This window comes from Amphiura filiformis, chromosome 16 (genome assembly GCF_039555335.1).
Source record: "Amphiura filiformis chromosome 16, Afil_fr2py, whole genome shotgun sequence".
Classification (NCBI taxonomy): domain Eukaryota; kingdom Metazoa; phylum Echinodermata; class Ophiuroidea; order Amphilepidida; family Amphiuridae; genus Amphiura; species Amphiura filiformis.
The window spans coordinates 26,068,493-26,092,582 of NC_092643.1; the positions used below are offsets into that span (position 1 = coordinate 26,068,493).

The 24,090-nt window shown below is 37.7% G+C and overlaps 2 protein-coding genes across 2 annotated transcripts in view; both read right to left on the reverse strand.

The window, feature by feature from the left end:
- Positions 1–1,168: 1,168 nt before the first annotated feature.
- On the reverse strand, positions 1,169–22,597 carry LOC140172526 (centrosomal protein of 89 kDa-like). Its single transcript, XM_072195672.1, has 8 exons — positions 22,326–22,597; positions 20,452–20,567; positions 18,388–18,568; positions 16,955–17,122; positions 15,323–15,464; positions 14,078–14,167; positions 2,257–2,426; positions 1,169–1,340 (listed from the first exon to the last, which is right to left on the reverse strand). Exons 1-8 carry the CDS (start codon positions 22,595–22,597, stop codon positions 1,169–1,171), a joined length of 1,311 nt encoding a protein of 436 aa, XP_072051773.1.
- The window catches only part of LOC140172527 (uncharacterized), an 87,021-nt gene continuing 85,414 nt past the window's right edge, over positions 22,484–24,090 (reverse strand). Inside the window, exon 12 of the mRNA XM_072195673.1 lies at positions 22,484–22,573. The gene's annotated coding sequence lies outside the window, so the exon portion shown is untranslated. The remainder of the gene's footprint in view (positions 22,574–24,090) is intronic.

Genomic DNA, 24,090 nt, shown 5'->3' on the forward strand with positions numbered 1-24,090 from the left:
TGCTAATATAAATAATTGACCCCAGATTTTTTTCACAATGACGAGAATCTAAAAAAGTGATGAGGGAGTAGAGTGGTAGGGAAGCACAAAATCTCTCGAACTATATTTTGATGATGCGCAAGATTTTACTACCTTGGGATGAGAGATGAGAAAGTGCCGAAAGTGTATGAGACTCATGCTCAAAATGTGAGAGGTGGCAGCACTAAGTTTGGAAGTGATGTCAATGCTTTTTAACGGTTGTGCCACAAGTGTGCCAACAAACCGCTCATGTACATGCGTATACCTGCACTGCTAACTTTATGGGCAAGATTTAATACTGGACCAGCGCAATATCCACCTGCATCACAACTGATGAACTTAAAATGAATCAAATTTTAGCTGCACTGCTTTCAATCTTTATGCTACCTGCCAGCTTTGCCTCCAGGTATTTTATCATGAGTTGATGTACATCTATTGCTTTCTGAGATCAGCATTATCTGAATCAGGACTTTTCAGCTGGCCATCATCGCTGCATTTAATGTTACGTCCCATTTGTCTTTCATTACCTTATTACCTGCTGTATTTCTCTCTCTGCCTGTCAAACGCTTTCTGGTGAGAGCAAACCCACATTACATGCTACTCTTCTTGCTATGTGCCCACTTGGCCTTCATTCATTTTATATCTCTTCTCTCTTGCTCTCTCTCCATCAACGGTCTAACAAGAGCAACCCACATGATCTGAGACTAACCCAAATGGCTGCCCATCCTTGGAATGACGAAATATACTATACCATCTGTACTGCTCTTTAAGCTTCTCTTCACTCTCCATCAATGGTCTAACAAGAGCAACCCAACATGATCTGAGACTACAGACTGTCCACATAGAAGTACAAAGTAAATAGACCTTGGAAGCTGGAGGTATGAGAATAAACATTTCAGTGCAATGTGTGTGTAAATGCTTCCTTGGCGTGCCAACTGCTGCGCGATTTGTACTTCCCGAACGCACCACGCTCTTTACATGTCGCATTTTTTTGGTTTGTACTTCTATGTGGACAGACTGTAACCCAAATGGCTGTCCATTCTTGGAATGATGAGATACACTATACCACCTGCACTGCACTGTTCTTTAAACTTCTCTTCATGCAAGTCTGGCCCATATTCTTTTGTTACCTGCTATTGTTTTCTCTCCATCAATCACTTTCTGATGAGAGCAAACCCACATTATCTGAGTCTGAGCCAAACGGTGGTCCATCAAAAGTGTTTTTCATGCTGCCCTTCATACTGTGTGCCAACTTGGCCTTCATTCGTTTGTTATCCGCTGTTGCTGTCTGCCAGACTGTTTCTAATTGATCTTCAACTTTCCTGAAACACAAAGTTCATATGTATGCAAAATGGTCAACAAAATAAGCAATATGAAGCCAAGGGCAAAATTAAAGGGGCATATAAGAAAAAGTGTATTCATGCTTCATTGATTTCTGAACATTGTTTATCCAATAGGTATTTCACATCTCTATAAAGCTGCTTCTGTTTAGGTTTGTTTGTGGTTGGCAATAGCCATGGCTTTTATAAGTTTGCTTGTTGCTTGGTCAAATTCAAAAAATAAGGCTGATATCAACCTTTTTTTTTAAAGTCCTTACAATGGAAAGTTTCAAGATTAAGAATTTATTTTGAAAAAAGGTCGCATTTTGAACAGTTACTATATTCCACCATAATACGGGACACACTTAGGCTGAAGCACACAGTCACTGATAAAATCACCCAAAAAAGGATCTGATTCTTTGGCCACATACAGCGAATGGGAAATGACAGATACCTTAAAATTGTGCCTGGGAAAAGACCATGAGGAAGCCCTCACAAAAGATGGTTGGACACTTCTAAAATAGACTGCTTAGCTTGAAACATCACCTCCATAGCAGCAGCAGGAAGGCTGGCCAAGTAGTATGGCATGGAAACACCATGGATCAGAATCAGATGGTAAGGCAGAGTGCATCAGCACCCATGCCGATGCCTTAGGTCAAGGTTCCAAACAGTGAGACTCAGAAATGCATGATTAATTAAGTATTATGATTCAAATAATATAATTGAAAAGGGAATTAAAAAGACTAGTTTGCGTCTGACGTCAAGGCAAAGGTGCGGCTTGGTTGGTTACTGACCTGTGCAGTACGACATTTTTGGTATGGTTGACAGGCCATCATACGCAAACTAGTATTTTTAATTTGGTCTTCCAACTACATGTATAGTTAAAAAATCATGATACTCAAAGAAAATCTGGACTTACTTCTTGTCTGATGATAGTGAATCTAACACATCCTGCTTATCCCGAAGTAATTGCTGTAGATGTTTGACCTCTCTGTCATACTGTCGTAGTCTGCTACTATGGCTGCCTTCTTGATTTTCCATTTCCATTGATAGCTGCCCCATCTTCTCTTTAGCTTGTAACTTATACATCTATAAGATTTGAAATGAGGTGTTATAATTGTGGACAGAGATAAAAAGAATTTATCGCGTCTGACGTCACCTGTCAATCAAATTCGAGCACGGTTTGTTTACAAGTGTCGTGATGATGACTTGCGGAACGCGGCGGTATAACTGGGCGCCATATTGTTAATTTTGCACCTTCAAACATACAAACCATCTCAAAAGTTAGGTCTTCATAGTAGGAAACTTTCTTTCGCGAAGGCACCATGTCAACAATGCCTAGAAAAGCTGCTTTTTGCCTAGTAAAAGTCCGGGGTAAAAGTACGTAATATTTCGCCATTTGCTGCTATTCCTTTTCTCCGATCAGCACCAGATAGATCGGTCTTCCTTTTACGTGCTATTAACCTGTGTAAACCAATCAAGGATCGTAATTGACAGTGACATCAGACGCGATAAATTCTTTTTATCTCTGTCTTTAATTATACTTGTGGTGTGATCAAGCAAAATCAGTCTGAAGTCGGACATAACCTATTTTCAGTTCCTCACAGGATTGTAAACAGCATTTGCAAAGCTACATTTTGCAGAAAACCCCATTGAATTTGGAAAACCAGTTCAAAAGATAGGAGCAGTTAAAGACTTTCCAAAACAAAAGGAAATACTTCCTTTATTTGGCTATGTCTCAAAATCAATATTTCCGACTTCCGACTGATTTTGCTAGATTACATCACTATAATAGTATTGGATGGATAAAAATATGCCACATCATAAATAAATTCTCCTGTAAACAGGGCCGGATTTACCTGTTTGGGGGCCCTGGGCCAGGCCAAAATTTGCAGGCCCCCAACTCACCGTCAGGAAGGCATGTGCCCTCAAGTGGCCAAGTTTTTAGATTTTACAAGGACATTTGCGCGCGTAGCGCATGAAAAAATATCAAATTTATACTATTTTATTAGCCCAAATTGAAGCTGAATTTTGCTATATATCAGGCCAGTGCGCGCAAAATTTTGCAATTTTTGTACCCTATTTTGGCCCAAAACATAATGTTTTCGGCTAAAACGGAAAATGCACACTGCACAGGGCAATTTTGGGGGCCCCCAAAATTTGCCCATCTGGCCCTATGGTAAATCCGGCCCTGCCTGTAAAAAGCACCAGGTTAAATTTAAACTATTAACAGATGGATGAAACTACAGTATCTCTTACAACTGAAATATTTTATACAATGTTGAAGAATAAAAAGAAAATGAACCCTTTTGATTTCGAGTTATCCGTAAGTGCTGCTTGGGTGGAGGCTGCTAAAAATCCACTTTAAAAATGTCATGTAATCACCTGCAGAGCTTATATGCACCTCTAGTACTAATAATGTACCGTTGGAATTCCAATGGCATAACAATTGCCAAGCAGTACAGATTTCACATCACCAAATAATGTCTCTTGTGGGATTCCGTCCTGATTTGCGGTGTTTTTACATTTCGGTAAAAGTTACCCACCTATAAATCAATATTAAAAACCAAAACAATTGTGCAGATTTTTGGAAAAAATTGTGCCAGGTAATAAATATAGGCTTGAATCTAAGCATCTGCCAAGATTGGAAAAGATTCTGGGCTTTTATTCAGATTTTTCATGTATTTCTCAAACCGGCTGCTTCTAGGTAAAATCACAAGTGCTTCTATTTTGAAAATTGGGTGAAAAAAGTGTATTGCATTCGTGGTCCGGTAGCTCGAAAATTCAATGGTCACCAATATATTTAATTTAGTTTGTTTACTTGCTTGTTTGTTTGTCAGTCAGGAAAACATCACTTTGAAAAATTGAGTCGCCGTTAGGTAGGTAGAGCCATTTGAATAAAGGCCATTTTGTACACAAAGTAAAGGGAAATTTATTACTATTGTGCACCCTCAAGGGAAATACGTGTGTGAGCCTATCACGGAAGACGTTTTGATTCAGCAAGTTAAACTTGTGCCAAACAAGTTTTGATTAGCATTTGCATATTGACTGATGAGGTGTTTTTGATTTTAATTCATATAATTTATAGCTAAAATTGCAGAAAAAAGCAACATTTACTAGGCTACCAGTGCTAAGATGAGTCATGGCCCAAATTGAGACTTGGAGAAATATCAGTATAGAGCTAGGCACTGTTAGGTCAATAGGCCTACCTGAACAGGTAAGCTTACCTTTTGTGGGCGGGGGTGTGTGTGTGGGAGAGGGTAGGCTAAGCTTAATTATGACAGGCAGCCAAATTGGAGATGGAGAAAACATCGGTATGGTGGCACTGTTATGAAACTGCCTGATCGGGGGGGGGGGGGGAATGGGTAGGCTAAGCTTATGATTTCACCAACATGATCAAAGACCCATGTAATTCAACACTTGTATAATTCATGCATTGCCTTTGTGGTCATGTTTTCCTGCTTCTGTCATATCTGTGTGTCTGTCTTGCTGTCTGTCATAAGTTTAGCCTGCCTACCCATACACCCCCCCACACACACACCCACACATATAAGGTAAGTTTACCTGATCCAGGGCCCGTGTCATGAGCTCCAGCAGCCTTTATGTTTGTTTGTTTGCGTGCATTACCAAATTAATTTCATGTCTCAGACATTATAGGCCTACAGATGGGGATCAACATTGTCAAAATAAATTGATTTTAATTTGTTCCATTACATGTGCTATCTACAGTAGATAGCACATTATTTGAATGTGGCGCCAAGTTGAATTTGGTCCCAAAAATGTCAACTTGTGATCGGTCACTCAAAATGAAGTTATATAATGTCAATTAGTATTAAAACTCTTAGGAAATTATAAAATCAAACATATGGAGGTCCGTGAAGATTTCACATCACCAAATAATGTCTCTTGTGGGATTCCGTCCTGATTTGCGGTGTTTTTACATTTCGGTAAAAGTTACCCACCTATAAATCAATATTAAAAACCAAAACAATTGTGCAGATTTTTGGAAAAAATTGTGCCAGGTAATAAATATAGGCTTGAATCTAAGCATCTGCCAAGATTGGAAAAGATTCTGGGCTTTTATTCAGATTTTTCATGTATTTCTCAAACCGGCTGCTTCTAGGTAAAATCACAAGTGCTTCTATTTTGAAAATTGGGTGAAAAAAGTGTATTGCATTCGTGCCCCGGTAGCTCGAAAATTCAATGGTCACCAATATATTTAATTTAGTTTGTTTACTTGCTTGTTTGTTTGTCAGTCAGGAAAACATCACTTTGAAAAATTGAGTTAAACTTCGTTAGGTAGGTAGAGCCATTTGAATAAAGGCCATTTTGTACACAAAGTATAGGGAAATTTATTACTATTGTGCACCCTCAAGGGAGTATGCGTGTGTGAGCCTATCTGGAAGACGTTTTGATTCAGCAAGTTAAACTTGTGCCAAACAAGTTTTGATTAGCATTTGCATATTGACTGATGAGGTGTTTTGATTTTAATTCATATAATTTATAGCTAAAATTGCAGAAAAAAGCAATATTTACTAGGCTACGAGTGCTAAGATGATTCATGGCCCGATATTGGAGACTTGGAGAAATATCAGTATAGAGCTAGGCACTGTTAGGTCAATAGGCCTACCTGAACAGGTAAGCTTACCTTTTGTGGGCGTGGGTGTGTGTGTGGGAGAGGGTAGGCTAAGCTTAATTATGACAGGCAGCCAAATTGGAGATGGAGAAAACATCGGTATGGTGGCACTGTTATGAAACTGCCTGATCGGGGGGGGAATGGGTAGGCTAAACTTATGATTTCACCAACATGATCAAAGACCCATGTAATTCAACACTTGTATAATTCATGCATTTGCCTTTGTGGTCATGTTTTCCCTGCTTCTGTCATATCTGTGTGTCTGTCTTGCTGTCTGTCATAAGTTTAGCCTGCCTACCCATACACCCCCCCCACTCACACACATATAAGGTAAGTTTACCTGATCCAGGGCCCGTGTCATGAGCTCCAGCAGCCTTTATGTTTGTTTGTTTGCGTGCATTACCAAATTAATTTCATGTCTCAGACATTATAGGCCTACAGATGGGGATCAACATTGTCAAAATAAATTGATTTTAATTTGTTCCATTACATGTGCTATCTACAGTAGATAGCACATTATTTGAATGTGGCGCCAAGTTGAATTTGGTCCCAAAAATGTCAACTTGTGATCGGTCACTCAAAATGAAGTTATATAATGTCAATTAGTATTAAAACTCTTAGGAAATTATAAAATCAAACATATGGAGGTCCGTGAAGGGAGAGTACGTGTGTGAGCCTATACGGAAGACGTTTTGATTCAGCAAGTTAAACTTGTGCCAAACAAGTTTTGATTAGCATTTGCATATTGACTGATGAGGTGTTTTTGATTTTAATTCATATAATTTATAGCTAAAATTGCAGAAAAAAGCAACATTTACTAGGCTACCAGTGCTAAGATGAGTCATGGCCCGAAATTGGAGACTTGGAGAAATATCAGTATAGAGCTAGGCACTGTTAGGTCAATAGGCCTACCTGAACAGGTAAGCTTACCTTTTGTGGGCGTGGGTGTGTGTGTGGGAGAGGGTAGGCTAAGCTTAATTATGACAGGCAGCCAAATTGGAGATGGAGAAAACATCGGTATGGTGGCACTGTTATGAAACTGCCTGATCGGGGGGATGGGTAGGCTAAGCTTATGATTTCACCAACATGATCAAAGACCCATGTAATTCAACACTTGTATAATTCATGCATTGCCTTTGTGGTCATGTTTTCCCTGCTTCTGTCATATCTGTGTGTCTGTCTTGCTGTCTGTCATAAGTTTAGCCTGCCTACCCATACACCCCCCCACACACACACCCACACATATAAGGTAAGTTTACCTGATCCAGGGCCCGTGTCATGAGCTCCAGCAGCCTTTATGTTTGTTTGTTTGCGTGCATTACCAAATTAATTTCATGTCTCAGACATTATAGGCCTACAGATTTGGATCAACATTGTCAAAATAAATTGATTTTAATTTGTTCCATTACATGTGCTATCTACAGTAGATAGCACATTATTTGAATGTGGCGCCAAGTTGAATTTGGTCCCAAAAATGTCAACTTGTGATCGGTCACTCAAAATGAAGTTATATAATGTCAATTAGTATTAAAACTCTTAGGAAATTATAAAATCAAACATATGGAGGTCCGTGAAGATTTCACATCACCAAATAATGTCTCTTGTGGGATTCCGTCCTGATTTGCGGTGTTTTTACATTTCGGTAAAAGTTACCCACCTATAAATCAATATTAAAACCAAAACAATTGTGCAGATTTTTGGAAAAAATTGTGCCAGGTAATAAATATAGGCTTGAATCTAAGCATCTGCCAAGATTGGAAAAGATTCTGGGCTTTTATTCAGATTTTTCATGTATTTCTCAAACCGGCTGCTTCTAGGTAAAATCACAAGTGCTTCTATTTTGAAAATTGGGTGAAAAAAGTGTATTGCATTAAATGGTCCGGTAGCTCGAAAATTCAATGATCACCAATATATTTAATTTAGTTTGTTTACTTGCTTGTTTGTTTGTCAGTCAGGAAAACATCACTTTGAAAAATTGAGTCGCTTCGTTAGGTAGGTAGAGCCATTTGAATAAAGGCCATTTTGTACACAAAGTATAGGGAAATTTATTACTATTGTGCACCCTCAAGGGAGAGTACGTGTGTGAGCCTATACGGAAGACGTTTTGATTCAGCAAGTTAAACTTGTGCCAAACAAGTTTTGATTAGCATTTGCATATTGACTGATGAGGTGTTTTTGATTTTAATTCATATAATTTATAGCTAAAATTGCAGAAAAAAGCAACATTTACTAGGCTACCAGTGCTAAGATGAGTCATGGCCCGAAATTGGAGACTTGGAGAAATATCAGTATAGAGCTAGGCACTGTTAGGTCAATAGGCCTACCTGAACAGGTAAGCTTACCTTTTGTGGGCGTGGGTGTGTGTGTGGGAGAGGGTAGGCTAAGCTTAATTATGACAGGCAGCCAAATTGGAGATGGAGAAAACATCGGTATGGTGGCACTGTTATGAAACTGCCTGATCGGGGGGGGGGATGGGTAGGCTAAGCTTATGATTTCACCAACATGATCAAAGACCCATGTAATTCAACACTTGTATAATTCATGCATTGCCTTTGTGGTCATGTTTTCCCTGCTTCTGTCATATCTGTGTGTCTGTCTTGCTGTCTGTCATAAGTTTAGCCTGCCTACCCATACACCCCCCCCCCCCCCACACACACACACCCACACATAAAGGTAAGTTTACCTGATCCAGGGCCCGTGTCATGAGCTCCAGCAGCCTTTATGTTTGTTTGTTTGCGTGCATTACCAAATTAATTTCATGTCTCAGACATTATAGGCCTACAGATGGGGATCAACATTGTCAAAATAAATTGATTTTAATTTGTTCCATTACATGTGCTATCTACAGTAGATAGCACATTATTTGAATGTGGCGCCAAGTTGAATTTGGTCCCAAAAATGTCAACTTGTGATCGGTCACTCAAAATGAAGTTATATAATGTCAATTAATATTAAAACTCTTAGGAAATTATAAAATCAAACATATGGAGGTCCGTGAAGGGAGAGTACGTGTGTGAGCCTATACGGAAGACGTTTTGATTCAGCAAGTTAAACTTGTGCCAAACAAGTTTTGATTAGCATTTGCATATTGACTGATGAGGTGTTTTTGATTTTAATTCATATAATTTATAGCTAAAATTGCAGAAAAAAGCAACATTTACTAGGCTACCAGTGCTAAGATGAGTCATGGCCCGAAATTGGAGACTTGGAGAAATATCAGTATAGAGCTAGGCACTGTTAGGTCAATAGGCCTACCTGAACAGGTAAGCTTACCTTTTGTGGGCGTGGGTGTGTGTGTGGGAGAGGGTAGGCTAAGCTTAATTATGACAGGCAGCCAAATTGGAGATGGAGAAAACATCGGTATGGTGGCACTGTTATGAAACTGCCTGATCGGGGGGGGGGGGGGGGGTGGGGTAAGCTTATGATTTCACCAACATGATCAAAGACCCATGTAATTCAACACTTGTATAATTCATGCATTGCCTTTGTGGTCATGTTTTCCCTGCTTCTGTCATATCTGTGTGTCTGTCTTGCTGTCTGTCATAAGTTTAGCCTGCCTACCCATACACCCCCCCCCCCCCACACACACACCCACACATATAAGGTAAGTTTACCTGATCCAGGGCCCGTGTCATGAGCTCCAGCAGCCTTTATGTTTGTTTGTTTGCGTGCATTACCAAATTAATTTCATGTCTCAGACATTATAGGCCTACAGACGGGGATCAACATTGTCAAAATAAATTGATTTTAATTTGTTCCATTACATGTGCTATCTACAGTAGATAGCACATTATTTGAATGTGGCGCCAAGTTGAATTTGGTCCCAAAAATGTCAACTTGTGATCGGTCACTCAAAATGAAGTTATATAATGTCAATTAGTATTAAAACTCTTAGGAAATTATAAAATCAAACATATGGAGGTCCGTGAAGATTTCACATCACCAAATAATGTCTCTTGTGGGATTCCGTCCTGATTTGCGGTGTTTTTACCTTTCGGTAAAAGTTACCCACCTATAAATCAATATTAAAAACCAAAACAATTGTGCAGATTTTTGGAAAAAATTGTGCCAGGTAATAAATATAGGCTTGAATCTAAGCATCTGCCAAGATTGGAAAAGATTCTGGGCTTTTATTCAGATTTTTCATGTATTTCTCAAACCGGCTGCTTCTAGGTAAAATCACAAGTGCTTCTATTTTGAAAATTGGGTGAAAAAAGTGTATTGCATTAAGTGGTCCGGTAGCTCGAAAATTCAATGGTCACCAATATATTTAATTTAGTTTGTTTACTTGCTTGTTTGTTTGTCAGTCAGGAAAACATCACTTTGAAAAATTGAGTCGCTTCGTTAGGTAGGTAGAGCCATTTGAATAAAGGCCATTTTGTACACAAAGTATAGGGAAATTTATTACTATTGTGCACCCTCCATAGGGCAGTACTCCCTGACTACTTTGGCACAAGAACCATATGTGATGTGTCATGTCAAAAGGAGACACTTTTGGGCAGGTTATCAATTTTGAGGTTTTTACATATCTTAAATATAGAGATATTTTGCTCCTAGCAACGCCGTTTTCCCCAATGAAATCGGACATTCCTAAGCGAAGATATTGAGTTCGTAAGTTACGGTATTATAAAATTGGAAATTGAGATATTGGCCTTTTAAAAATATTATTGATAATGTTGAGAGTAGGAATTACCTTGAAAAATGTCTCAAAAAATACAAGATGCCAGTTATATTCCGGTCTGAAACTATCAGGCAATATTTTTAACATTAAAAACATCACAAATGCGCAACAAACCCAAATTGTGAAAAAAATCACCCCGGGCAGATTTTTTTGCTATTTCTCCATTTACGATCTAGACTATGCCATAGTCGAATTTTGAGAAATTTAGAAATAGGCCTATGTTATCAATCTCGATAATATAATGTAATAAATAGTCTATAAGCAAATCTAGTTGCCCTAGATGTAGGCATTCTAAGTGATCATTTGTGTCCTGCCTTACTTTTGTTTTTTTAATATTTTTTGAAAGAGGCTCCCTTCATGCCTACCAGTGATTTTCTAGCAGTCTGTTTTATTTTCATAAAAAGCTCACGTTACTCACGAAAAATACGACTATGGACAAGCGATTGCGGTTAAGTCAGTGGCGCTACGATGAGACTAAAATTGGCTCCATCCCTTGACCAATCAGAAACAGCGAATAGTTTCCGTCTCGTCCATAATTGTACAGGGGTTCTTGTATTTGGCAAAAGATAATACAATTTATTTAAAGAAAAATCAACGGTGGTACAAATCGATCAAGATTATATTTAGTATTTACTGTGATAAATATCGAATAATAACCCAATAAATAAGAAATACCTGTATGGAAAAGTCAAATTATACAACGCCAACTATTTGTCATCCCGTGGGAAAGTGCAGCAATTTATTTGCCAAAATCGATCAGCAGGAGAAAATACCCCTAATTTGCATATAGCATCTATCTTGGCCTGTTTACAGGTATCACGAACCTCACTTGTGTAGTGCACAAACACACAACTGAGTGCAAAATATTGGCATGAGACAGGACATTATTTTTAAAAATAGGCCGGCAAGATCACATCACAACACAATGTTGACTTTTCTGTTATTTTAGGGGCTGGCATTTTTTTTTTTTTCGGAAGGGGGGTCGTAGATTTTGGAAAGAAAAAATAGGGGGTCATAAAATATTTGATGAGATAGTTTGTTTATTTTAATTCAAAAGACTGTTTTCAATACAATTTTAGTCTGTTTATGGGCTAAGGTGTATTGGTGGGGGGGCATAAAATTTTGTTGCGAAATAGGGGGTCGCAATTTTATTGACGCGAATGTTTTGTTAATTGGGAAGAAAATGCGGCCCCGTAATTAGCACTAGTTACTTCAGGTGCTTTTGATATTTAATGGCATGCCGAAAGACGGAAAGAGCCTCTCGTTTTGTGTGCCGTTTTGTCCGGGCCTTCATGCAGCCAAACCTAGCTAGCTACGTACGCTCAAAGAAGATGTATAGTCCCTATCACTGGCTACAAAGGCCATATCAAAATAATGTCTATCAGGTAAATAGTCATCCGAAATTCTAAAATAGCTACAAATGTAGACGGATTAAGAGAGGCATGAACTAATTTTCCCATTATTATGAAATATTTATCTTTAAAAAAATGATTACCACAATAATTTAATAATCCGCACAATCGTTCTCCATGTGTCGCGAATAATTTCTTTCCTTGAAGACAATATGTCCCTGGCTAGAACTATCGAAGTAAATGCGTTCATATTTTGCTTCCCAAGGTAAACTCAAATTGTGTGCTTCTTCTAGTCTGGGATTTCCCACCCGACAAAAAGTCCTAGCAAATGGTGCTGCTTTGGTAGAAAATATATTTCCCATATTAGGCCTATATCTAGTTGGTAGCTTAGGCACCGGAGGCTAGAATACTCTTCACCCCCCCCCCCAACAATTTCAGGTGAAGTGAAAAATGTCATTAAAATCCAGGAAACTAGGTATTTTTTTTTTTTTTTTCTGACCTAGGGGGGCACCGCCTCCCAGAATGGGTCATCAACAAATTCCATCTTGTCAGCCCCCCTGCTAAAAATCTGGGTAGAATGGTGAAAACGTCTTTACCAGCCATGGAATGATGAAGGACTTCTTCCTGAGCCAGTTTACAATTTTCACATCCTAGTGAGAATGCATGATGAATCGCAGTTTTTTTTGTATCGCACCCGGCCTCATCAGCAGAATTCCCTGAAGAAGTCTCGGGTGATATTGGCCATGTCATGGTCCGTCTCTAAACAGCGGAGCTAAATAATTATGTTTATAAATTAATTTAGGTATATTTTATTATAGCCGGTAGAGACACACTTTATTTGCCCGATCAGGATTTATCCACACACGTACATTGTACATATGTGTACACACACCCCACGTGCATCCACTGGTTCATCACATATAAACAAACTTTGAAGTTTTACCGCAAGAGAGCCAAACACCACGGCAACAGCATAAAATGAGGTCACAATTATGCAAATGAAATTGATTACTATCGGGAAAATGGTAAGGCCCGCCTACACAAATGCTGCATCACAATTGGTTAATTTATATGAAAATGCATTACATCATGCTATTCTTAGTAGGCCAAAAATCCGACATTCTTGCCATAGGGGCCTGTGTTAAGCATTTTGACCGCAATCGAATGTCAGTAGTCCACTTGGGTATCAAGCTAACAGAGGGCGTACAGTGACTGAATAGATCAGGAAAATCTATCAATTGTGCACACAATCGGAGTTTTAAATGCAAAGGTAATTCTGAATATGCACAATGGCAAGTGGACTACGGAGAAGTCTATTTACGATCCTGCCCAAAAGTGTCTCCTTTTGACATGACACGTCACATATTTGTTTTATCTTTTGATTGACCGTTGATGCTGCTTCAATGCTATCAATTAATTATACAGAATTTTACTGGTAAATTTGTATTGGTCAATGTCATTATATGCAAAGATTCATATGTAATCACAATTAACAATAGTCAATTAATTGATTTTATAAATAATAAGGATCGATGGTCGATCGAAAGATCAAACTAATTTGATCCTATATTGCCTTGGGACACTTGTATCCCACATTCACATGAACTGAGAGGTACATGTTACTACATGGGTGAACACCTACAACCCTGGGGCTCTGGCAGAAATTCGTTGCCACACCTGCACGTGCTGGTGTTAAAATCAAGCAATCGCCAGAGCTAAATATGTGACAGTACCGCATTTAATATCTTTATACAATAGTTGCACAAATGCATGCACATTCAATTTAGACTCTCCCCTTCCCCACCCCCATCTTACAATATTGGGAGACTGAAATGTAGACATTTTGTCCAAATCAACATTGCAATAGGGGAGCGGGGAATTAACGCTCAGGTGTGGCAACATTTTTCGCCAAGGTTGTAGGTAGTCAGTACTCTTTGGAACCATCTCAATAAGATCCTAATTTTCAGGTGAGCAACTTTTATGTGATACCCTAAATAAAGAAAGATACAAATCAGTTTACCTTCACACTATGTATTTAGTCATTAATGCTGAAAACTGACAGATACCTTACCTTCAATTTTTCTTCCATTCTTCCTATTGTGATGTTGCTATCAAGCATCTTATTCATAGCTTTCTTCTTTTCTTGAGCTTGTGCTTTAGCCTGGATAATAACAATATATTAGTTCATTATTTTGTTGCACCTGTACTATACTTTGACCTTGCATACACTGTTCATCTACACCTGTATTGTTGTCTGTATGCTGACCTATTCCTCACATAATCCCTTTCAAGAATGCAGTTTCAAGAAAGTTGTGCATATGACATATCATACCGTAAATATGGCGGACTACAGTTCGTCTCACACACATAACAAATGCACTACGATCAAATAGGTTGATGACAACATTTGATTGAATGGACTGCACTGCGCCATGATTACGGTGAAGGACACCGGCTTTATTAGGGTGGAGGTCATGGAGTGAAGCCAAGCCAATAGCTAGAGAAAGGGACAGCTGGAGGAGGAGACTTGCAGCCTTATGGGCCACAGGGCCCGAAGAGGATAGGTAGATAGGTATGCCGGCTCAAATCCTTTGTTTGGAGCCAATCGATAATTTCATGCACAACCCCTATTAGAAATTGCAAATTTTTCCAACAACCATTTGAGAGTTCATTTTCTGCATCATCAACTTCCTAAATATGTAGCACATGTAACCCATTATGTAATGCATTTTGGCAAAAAGAGCCAATACTGAATGACATATGACACCTAAAATGATGTGTAATAAAGTTAATCCCAGAGTTTATGCATACAGCACACAAAAATACAACATAAGTTTATACAACTTGTTTGTGTGTGTATGCTTTTGTAAACATGGGTAAAGGATGCAAGTACACAAGAAATCAGTAACTGCACGCCCAAAGGTACTGTGACGTCCACAGGGTGGGTGTATGTGCAATCGCCTTCAATTGAGGACACACCCCCACCCCCACACTCTACATTCCAACTGCGGACCACTCGACAATGGGGGGACCATCTACGGTTAGTGGAAGTCTGCAAATGACTGCAAATGCATGTACATGTATAACGTATTTGCAAAATATGTCCTCAATCGTAATGTAAGAGATAATGTCCGCAGTTACTAGGTTAAATTCCATAACCACACAAAAAAAAAATGGCGAAAACCGTCCTCGGTATGTTGATTGAGTACAGATTTGGATGTCCATGTTTGCATAGTCCTAAACAGCGTCCATAGGGGTGTGGTGTTATGTGTACGGTACATAATGTAAATTATCTAATAATTCTTCAAAGACATACCATTTTTTCATAGCTATCCCTTTCAACTGATGTTTGTTCTGCAATGGCTAATACTTTGTTTAGGTGCTTATTAGAATCTGCCTCTCTCAATTCAGCATGCTGTAATTCTCTCTCTAAAAATCCCAACTTATGGGTTAATTTCCTGAAAATGAACAAATTGTAATTGATAATTAAGATACATGACAACCACATGCTTCAAGCCCCTACTAAAAAATAAGCCATTTAGTAACCATAACAGTAACCATAGTAAATAAAGGTCCGTTTATTCTACGCCGCAATTGCTTTGTGGTGCGTTGCAGATATATATCGATTACTTTTTGCCGCAACTCAACGCAACTCGTCGCATTTCCAAGTTAAAATGTATTTAACTTTATTGCGATATTGCAATGCAGTATGATGCATTGCGGCAACGCACCGCACCGCCATCGCAAAGCAATTGCGTCGTAGTATGAATGGACCTTACGTCAGTTGATACTTCACTGCATTGTCAGTGCAGTGCTAAATCGGCTGTGAAATTGTCACTTTCGCTGCAATTTCCAAAAATTCCTGCAGGTCAAACCCAAGTTTATGTATTTTATTTCAAACTTTGAAATACTTGACATAACTTCAATGACTCAATCCCAACACACACAAAAAGACAAAAACAAACACGATCAAACTTCTTTCCCTTTTCAAGACATTTTCTGGACATTATTATTCAGAACATATATGTGATGTGATCAAGCAAAATGAGTCGGATGTTAGAAATATTGATTTTGAGATTTAGGCAATTATAGTATTCAACATCCTTTGTGTTTTATTGTTCTGAAGAACATTGGAATAAACCATATCTCTGGAACCATCAGTCCAATTCTGACAGGGTTTCAGCAAAATAAAGCTCTGAAAATGGCTCATGTAATGAAATTAATAACAGAATTTTGATTTTGCTCGACACCAGACTCATTTTGCTTGATCGCATCACATATTGTTTAGTCCAACGGATAAGATGTTGCACTTAAATTGTTCAGTATTCATTACATATCAAATAGTTATTGATGAGATCTCCAATAATTCTTACATCTTCTTATATGTAACTGAAATGAAACTATTTTGTACTTTAGCAGTTTGTTGTATAAACATTTTGCTTAATAAAAAGATCAAAGAAATGTGCAAAAAGTGCTTCAAATTTGTTAGTGAATTCTTCAATGAAAACGATTTACAAAGATGTTTATGTTAATTCTGTTTAGGTTTTCTGTTTTCAGAGTCCATAAAAGGATGTTATGCTCACATAACAATATATAGTCAGCATACCTGTACCATTTTTTTGGCAAATTCAATTTCTCAATTTCCATAGGCAGGTTATAATACAACCTGAACTTTTATATTTTGAAGCCATGATAAATAAGATGATTTCTGTCAAATTTTGATTGTTGATTTTGTTATTCTTTCACAAACATAATTAGTAATAACTGTCAGGAAAGTTTTCTATCCCTTTTAAGCTGATAACATCAAAGAAAAAACACTATAACCATGGAGCTGAATGTAGGGATTTATTATCAAAATTATGAAAAAAAAAACATTAAAAAATGACAAAAATTGTATTTTTAAAAGATCATGTATATATCATGTCTTTTAGTAGAAAAGAATATTTACTTCTGTGCCTTGTTGAGTGCTTTAATCTCTCCTTCCATCTGGCTCTTCCCAGCATGCATTTCAGCAAGCTTCATGGCGACATTTTTCTTCTCACTCTGGACGGATGTCAATTTTGATCTCAAATTCTCTAGCTCGTCTTCATGTGTGCGACGTAATTCATCCATAGACCTACAAGTAGAAGAAATATTGAAATCAATGCATTTTGTAGGTTTGTGATTAACATATTTATGTGGAACAGCCATTTTTTTACTCACATCTTAAGCTTTCACCTCCTTTGATGGAGGCTTGATATTAAACAAGAAATTATCATACATGAATATATTCATCAAAAGTATTGAATACAAAATGTTACATTAGCCAAAAGAGATTATTGTTCAAATTCTGGGTTTAAATACAAGAAATCAAACAGGAAAAAAAGTTGGGAAATTGGTAGTGGGGAAAGTGGTGCATAAAGGTCGACTACAGCATAATATCCATCAGGGCTTGAAAAAATGTTAATTTCCCGGAAGCAAGCTTAATTTCCCACAATTATAGCACGTTTTTATATACAAAAAAGACACAATTTCCCTCCAAATGCCAGAATTTCCCTTCAAACACCAACATTTCCTGGGAAGGAGCTTCCCAAATTCCCCACTTTTTCGAGCCATGATATCCATACTGGCTTGATTGTTCAGTTGGAGGAGCCACCAAAGTTGCAGGATTACATTAGCTACCGTAAAAACTCGATAGTTAGTATATGTGCTTACTATCGAGCGCTTTTAAAACATGCAAATATGAAGAGCCCCACCCACAAAAGTGTAAAGGGTTTTGAGCAAATCATTGATACACATAGTTATACATGAACAAGTAAACCTGCAAGTGTTTGTCTCAAACCCAATAGAGTACCGAAGTGTGACGTCATAAAATGTTCTTTTTTGCATTTCAGCATTTTCATGACCATATTTCAGTAGAACATGATGAAAAATATCCACAGTTCAAATTTGGTGGGAATCGGATCATGAGGGCCAGATATATGGCCGCATGAATACATAATTAGCCCCATTGAAATCAGTGTAAATTTGCCTGGTTCATAACTGTTTGGAACCAGGCCAACTTACACTGATTTCAATGGGGCTAATTAGGTATTCATGCGGCTATATCTTGGGTCCTCATGATCCGATTCCCACCAAATTTGGACTGTGGATGTTTTTCATCATGTTCTACTGAAATATGGCCATGAAAATGCTGAAATGTAAAAACAGTTTTTTGTGACGTCATCACTTCGGTACTCTATTAGCTCAGTTGGTAAAGCGCCAGACTTTGGTAAAATTTCATGTTTTCAAAAGTGCTCTATAGTAAGCACATATGCTTACTATCGAGTTTTTATGGAACTATGACAAATTGTCATGTTAACAATATTTCCCAGCAGAGGCCCTAGTTTACACTGTACTAACCTCTTATATTCAGCTATAGTATCCATGTGTTCTTGTATTGGCATTTTGCGCTCATTGTTGACAATCGTCCTGTCATGTTGCTGCTTCAGAGCGCTGTACTTATGCTGTAAATCGGATAACTCCATCTCAACTTGGTTCTTCTCTGCTTCTACCATGGCGATTCTCTTTCCTAGCCTAGCAACTAGAGAGTGAAATAAATACATGATAACATCGGATTTGTCAAAATGTCATCTAAACTTAACACTGTAATATTATTTATACAAGCTTCAGACAGCAACCAGCACTAAGAAAAGTGCTGTAAAGTGTGCTGAGGCTTGTGGATTTTTTTTAAAGAAGTGTATCACACATCATTCTTCACAAGAACTATACCACAGTGGAATAGACTTCCAAAGCAGATGGCACCATAGCTTCAAGGCCCAGCTACACATGTAACTTTTTATTATGCAATCTGCATTTTAACATGGCGAATTGCAGACATTAGTGGCTGCTATGAAAACTTAACCACAGCAGAAAACCAACAACGACATTAAAAAAAAATCATTCACTAATTTGTTCATTCATTCATGGCCATGTGTTTTAACCTCGCCGACTTTTCGTCACACACTGATTTTAGAAATTCGCGACACTCTTTCCCCTTCAAATGCCCATATTTTGCAAACCATACCCCCCAGCATGATGAAAGTATACATTTTTAGGAAATTGAACAAGGAATCCAACAAGAGACTCAGACACACTGTCAGATGTAAGGTTCTAATGCTACATTGATGTGAATGAGACAAAACATCAACTGACAGTGGTACAGGGGTGTAATGTCACTAACATTTCTATGTTACCCCTGCATCTTATTTTATGTCATTTTCTAATAGATCAGAGTATGGGCTTTCCTGCAATATATAAATGTATGGGGGTTATCATTTTCGTAAAATGATACAACCCTTCAAAAAGTGACCAAAATAGAATTAATTTTTCTTATTGTCTTGGAGAACATTGGCCTATCATATACACTAAAGCAGCTAACTATTTAAACTTTTTACAAAATAAAAGTATAGATAATAATGTCAGCTTTCTTTTGATACCAAATTTATTGATAAACACTCATTTTTAAGGAAAATAGCAACACATTGCACACCAACTACGAGGCTCCCAAAATGAAAACTCGGCTTACAGTTTTGTGCAGAGTGCCCCTTTACCTCCACCACCCCTGCCTTGGCCAATTGGATTGAGTCCCATTCTATAGATGTTCAAGGGATCTTATTGATACCTTTCCATAATTAATAATTGATGTTTTAGCTGTCATTTGATACCAAATTTACTATCAAATCTTTTTTTATTCCAATGATACATTAAAAAAACTAAATGACCATAGTGAAAAATGTGACGCCACTCACCCATTTTAGATGTCGAGTTCAAAGCACATACCCCTATCATTAGCTCAAGGCAGTTTATTGTTTCAACTATTTTACAGAATAAAAGTTCAGATAACAATGTCAGCTTTCTTTTGATACCAAATTTATTGATATACACTAGTTTTTAAAGAAAATTCCAACGTTTTTGCACTGCGAGGCACCAAAATTAAATTTCCCATTGAGATTGTACATAGTGAGCCGCTGCCTCGTGAGCCGCTGCATCCACCACCCCTGACTTGGGTCATTGGATTGAATGCCATTCTGCTTCTGTTCAAGATACATTCATGTAACTTTGCATAGTTCATCATTAATATATTAGCTTTTATTTGGTATCAAATTTATTCAGTCATAGCTCCTTTACTTTCAAAGATATGCTCAAAAAACAAAACGATCATGGTGAAAAGTGTGACACCACCACCCTTTTTGGATATTCAGTTCAAAACGCACGGCCTCATCCATTTAAACAGGTTTTTATACAAATAAAAGTACACTTTCTAAAAGTTCAGCCCCCACCCCCAAAAAAAAATAAGTCCTGGTTGTGCTACAGCAAACTGAAGATCATTTAACATTAACATTTGAGTTGCAACATCCATACAGTGGTTTATATATAACATGATGCATCAATGGGTACCTTCAGTAGACAAGATTTCTAACCTACCTTCCTGTGCATGGTTCTTGTGAGCATCTTTCAGTTTCTTCTGTTGTATGTCAAGTTGTGTTAATACAACTTGGTTCTCTTCTAGAACCAGTCGAGCTTGTTCCTGAATTTGATTCCTGCATTTGAAGTAAACACAAAATGTATCTATAATCTTTGTAATTAAGCTACATGAGCTACCCAACTTATCGGTTCTTGTTTGAATGTAAAAGGCAAGCGTGAAGAGATCACTGCGACTTTGATAGCCTACATGGGTACTGCACTGCTTGGACATGATACAAGGGAAGCCAAATTTGGCATTGTCATTCAGAAGGCTGTTTCAACCATCAGCTTCTTTAGAGGTGAGTGAAAAAGTGATGAATTAATGTGTTTGAGGTGATAGAGCACAGTTTCAAGTCATTACATGCAGACTTGTATGGTTTATCATTATCTATTTTTGGAGATTTTTCATGCTCTAAAGGTTGAAACATTTACTTACTTATAACATTCCCATTACGTTTTGTTACCTGGAGAGATTTGATCATGTCTCACCTCTTTTTCAACTAAATCGAATGGTAATAACTCTTGTAGTGAGGGATCAACATTTAACCACAAATTGCCTCAGGCAAAACTCACTTCCTGGGAACTGAATACCACACAAGGTCATTTTTAATGTAACTCATTGACCCATTTGTGTTACATACTGCCTCTAGCTATAATGAAATCCTTGTGATCTGGTCAACTCATTGACAGATACCAACCTCAGGAGGGATTTCAATTTTGATCAATTCTCTCCAGGTAATGAAACGTAATGCCGCAGAAGCTGAAGCCAAAGCCAGGCAAAGCCCAATAGTGCTTTTAGAAGCTACTAAATTAAAGGGATACCAACCTAATATAGCAAGACAGGGATATGGGAAGAGGTCCAATTTTAGATACAGGAGGAAAACCAAAGCACCAAGAGAAAAATCTGCAAGGATGAGCATGGATCGGCAACCAAACTCACATGGGGCAACACAGAGAATTGAACCCGGGCCGCAGTGGCGAAAACCACCTGTCCTCAAGCGTGGTAAGTAGCACAGATTCTTGTTTCTATCACCACCTTGTGCCTACATGATATCCAATGCTATATACTAGTTCAAGTCCTACATGTATGTGTACAACTTTAATTTTATGGGAGTCAGTCGCTGCAGGAGAGGCTGGACTATATTTTGGCACTACATTGAAATCACCTATTATACTGCTGTTTGTGCAGCTCTGTGTACTAAGATCTAATAAAATTATGTGCTGCCCTCTGTGCCCAACCTTACCAATTTTGGTTTTAACAATTTACATTTGGACTAATATCAGGCTGTATAGGACAAACAGCGTACAAGGCTGACAAAACTACAAGGCTGACAGTCCGTTAAAATAGATGGTTAGCAGTTCCAAATTGAAAAACAACATGCCTACAGTGGGGCACTTTGTCGTGCTCCGATGGTTTATAAAAACATAATTTTACTTTGACACCACGTAACAAATTTAGAATTAACATGAAGATTTCATAATATGTGTTAATCCAATGGCGATGTAAAAAATGGTGATATTGCATATGACCCCCCTTACAAATAACAACTATCCTATGTGCTGCCCTCTGGGACAAACCATACCAATTTTGATTTTTCACTTGAGGGCAGCACAACAAGTTTTTATTTGGACTAAATCCCAGGACTAAATACAGACCTGAAATTGGCCATTTGTGAAAAAAGAGGGAAAAGAGAGGAAAATAGCGCATAATTATACTAAAAAAGCTCAAATTGGGCTGAAAATAACAAATGACGCAGAAATTTCAGGAATAAAAAAAATAGGAAATCAGCTAAAAAGAGGAAAAGTTTCAGCTCTGTAAATATCAATCATCTTACCATTCAGCAGGTGTAACACTAGCAGGCTGTCCCATCTGATCTATCTTGCCATGTAACCTCTGATTCTCCTGTACAACATCCTCTGCTTCCTTCCTTAATTGCTCTAAATCTTTCTGGCACAGTTCTATCACATCCTGCTTGTCTTTCAGCATGTCTTCATATGCCACGATAAGAGGTGATAGATATTTGGTTTCTGTAAGCCATCGTGGCGTGCCCCCTCTGGATGGCAAACCAGGTGGATCTCCCTTCTGAAAAATTGATAAGATATCCATGTTGAGATTTTCAATAAACATTAGCATTTGAACTGGGCTGGATTAGCTACTCTCATGCAGTGACCCTCACTGACTTGGACCAGGCATGCAGACGGGCTGTGGGTAGTAAAGATGAATTTACACTCTATCACTATCAATCACATGGCTCTTTCTAGCCAATGGGAAGTCTTGTTCTTTTCAAAGCAGTAATAAACAATTCATCTCATTGGTCAGATTTTATCACTAGTAATAGTATAAATTCAGCTTTACATGACATCGTTTTGTGTTAATAGTATAAATTCAGCTTTACATGACATCGTTTTGTGTTAATAATATAAATTCAGCTTTACATGACATAGCCTTGATCAAGGCTTCCTCCTTACTTTTTCTCTATTCATGCTCTTCATTGGATCAATGTATAATCAGTGGTAGAAGTAGGCCTATCATATGACTCTAAAATTTTTAGTCAGGTCAGATTTGTGTGTAGGACGGCTCCTCCTTACTTTTTCTCTATTCATGCTCTTCATTGGATCAATGTATAATCAGTGGTAGAAGTAGGCCTATCATATGACTCTAAAAATTTTAGTCAGGTCAGATTTGTGTACATGAGCTAGGGAGGAAGTATGCCTTGTGGGGTGGGCGTGGTGGCATTTTGCTCAAACACTTCCCCTGCAGTGCACAGTATGCCTGGAGTAAAGCAAAATAAGAAAGTCCACTATCTGGCCTCAACAATTCAAATGTCAAATAAATTTTTACAAAGTTATGATGCTAAATAATTATTTCTAAAGAATAACTTTTGAAACAGAAATTTTTGTGGCAAAGCTTCAATGAATTTTACATTCACTAACTATGGACGCCAAAGGACTTGAAACAAGTCTATACATGACATCGTTTTGTGTTAATAGTATAAATTCAGCTTTACATGACATCGTTTTGTGTTAATAGTATAAATTCAGCTTTACATGACATCGTTTTGTGTTAATAGTATAAATTCAGCTTTACATGACATCGTTTTGTGTTAATAGTATAAATTCAGCTTTACATGACATCGTTTTGTGTTAATAGTATAAATTCAGCTTTACATGACATCGTTTTGTGTTAATAGTATAAATTCAGCTTTACATGACATCGTTTTGTGTTAATAGTATAAATTCAGCTTTACATGACATCGTTTTGTGTTAATAGTATAAATTCAGCTTTACATGACATCGTTTTGTGTTAATAGTATAAATTCAGCTTTACATGACATCGTTTTGTGTTAATAGTATAAATTCAGCTTTACATGACATCGTTTTGTGTTAATAGTATAAATTCAGCTTTACATGACATCGTTTTGTATTAATAGTATAAATTCAGCTTTACATGACATCGTTTTGTGTTAATTGTTCCAACCTTTGCATTCATTAAGGATTTTGCATGAATGAAATTATGAAATATTTAAGCAGTTCATGCAACCCTACATGTTGCAGAAAATATTCAGCTGTACATAAAAAATAGCAATTTCATGCAAAACA

Excerpts from the sequence above, each read along its gene's own strand:
- LOC140172526 (XM_072195672.1), bottom strand. The coding sequence starts at position 22,597 with ATGGATATCTTATCAATTTTTCAGAAGGGAGATCCACCTGGTTTGCCA. Across the intron at positions 15,465-16,954 it reads GCACTCAACAAGGCACAGAA|GAAATTAACCCATAAGTTGG; the intron begins GTAAATATTCTT and ends GTTCATTTTCAG. Across the intron at positions 1,341-2,256 it reads TCACTATCATCAGACAAGAA|GAAAGTTGAAGATCAATTAG; the intron begins GTAAGTCCAGAT and ends TTTGTGTTTCAG.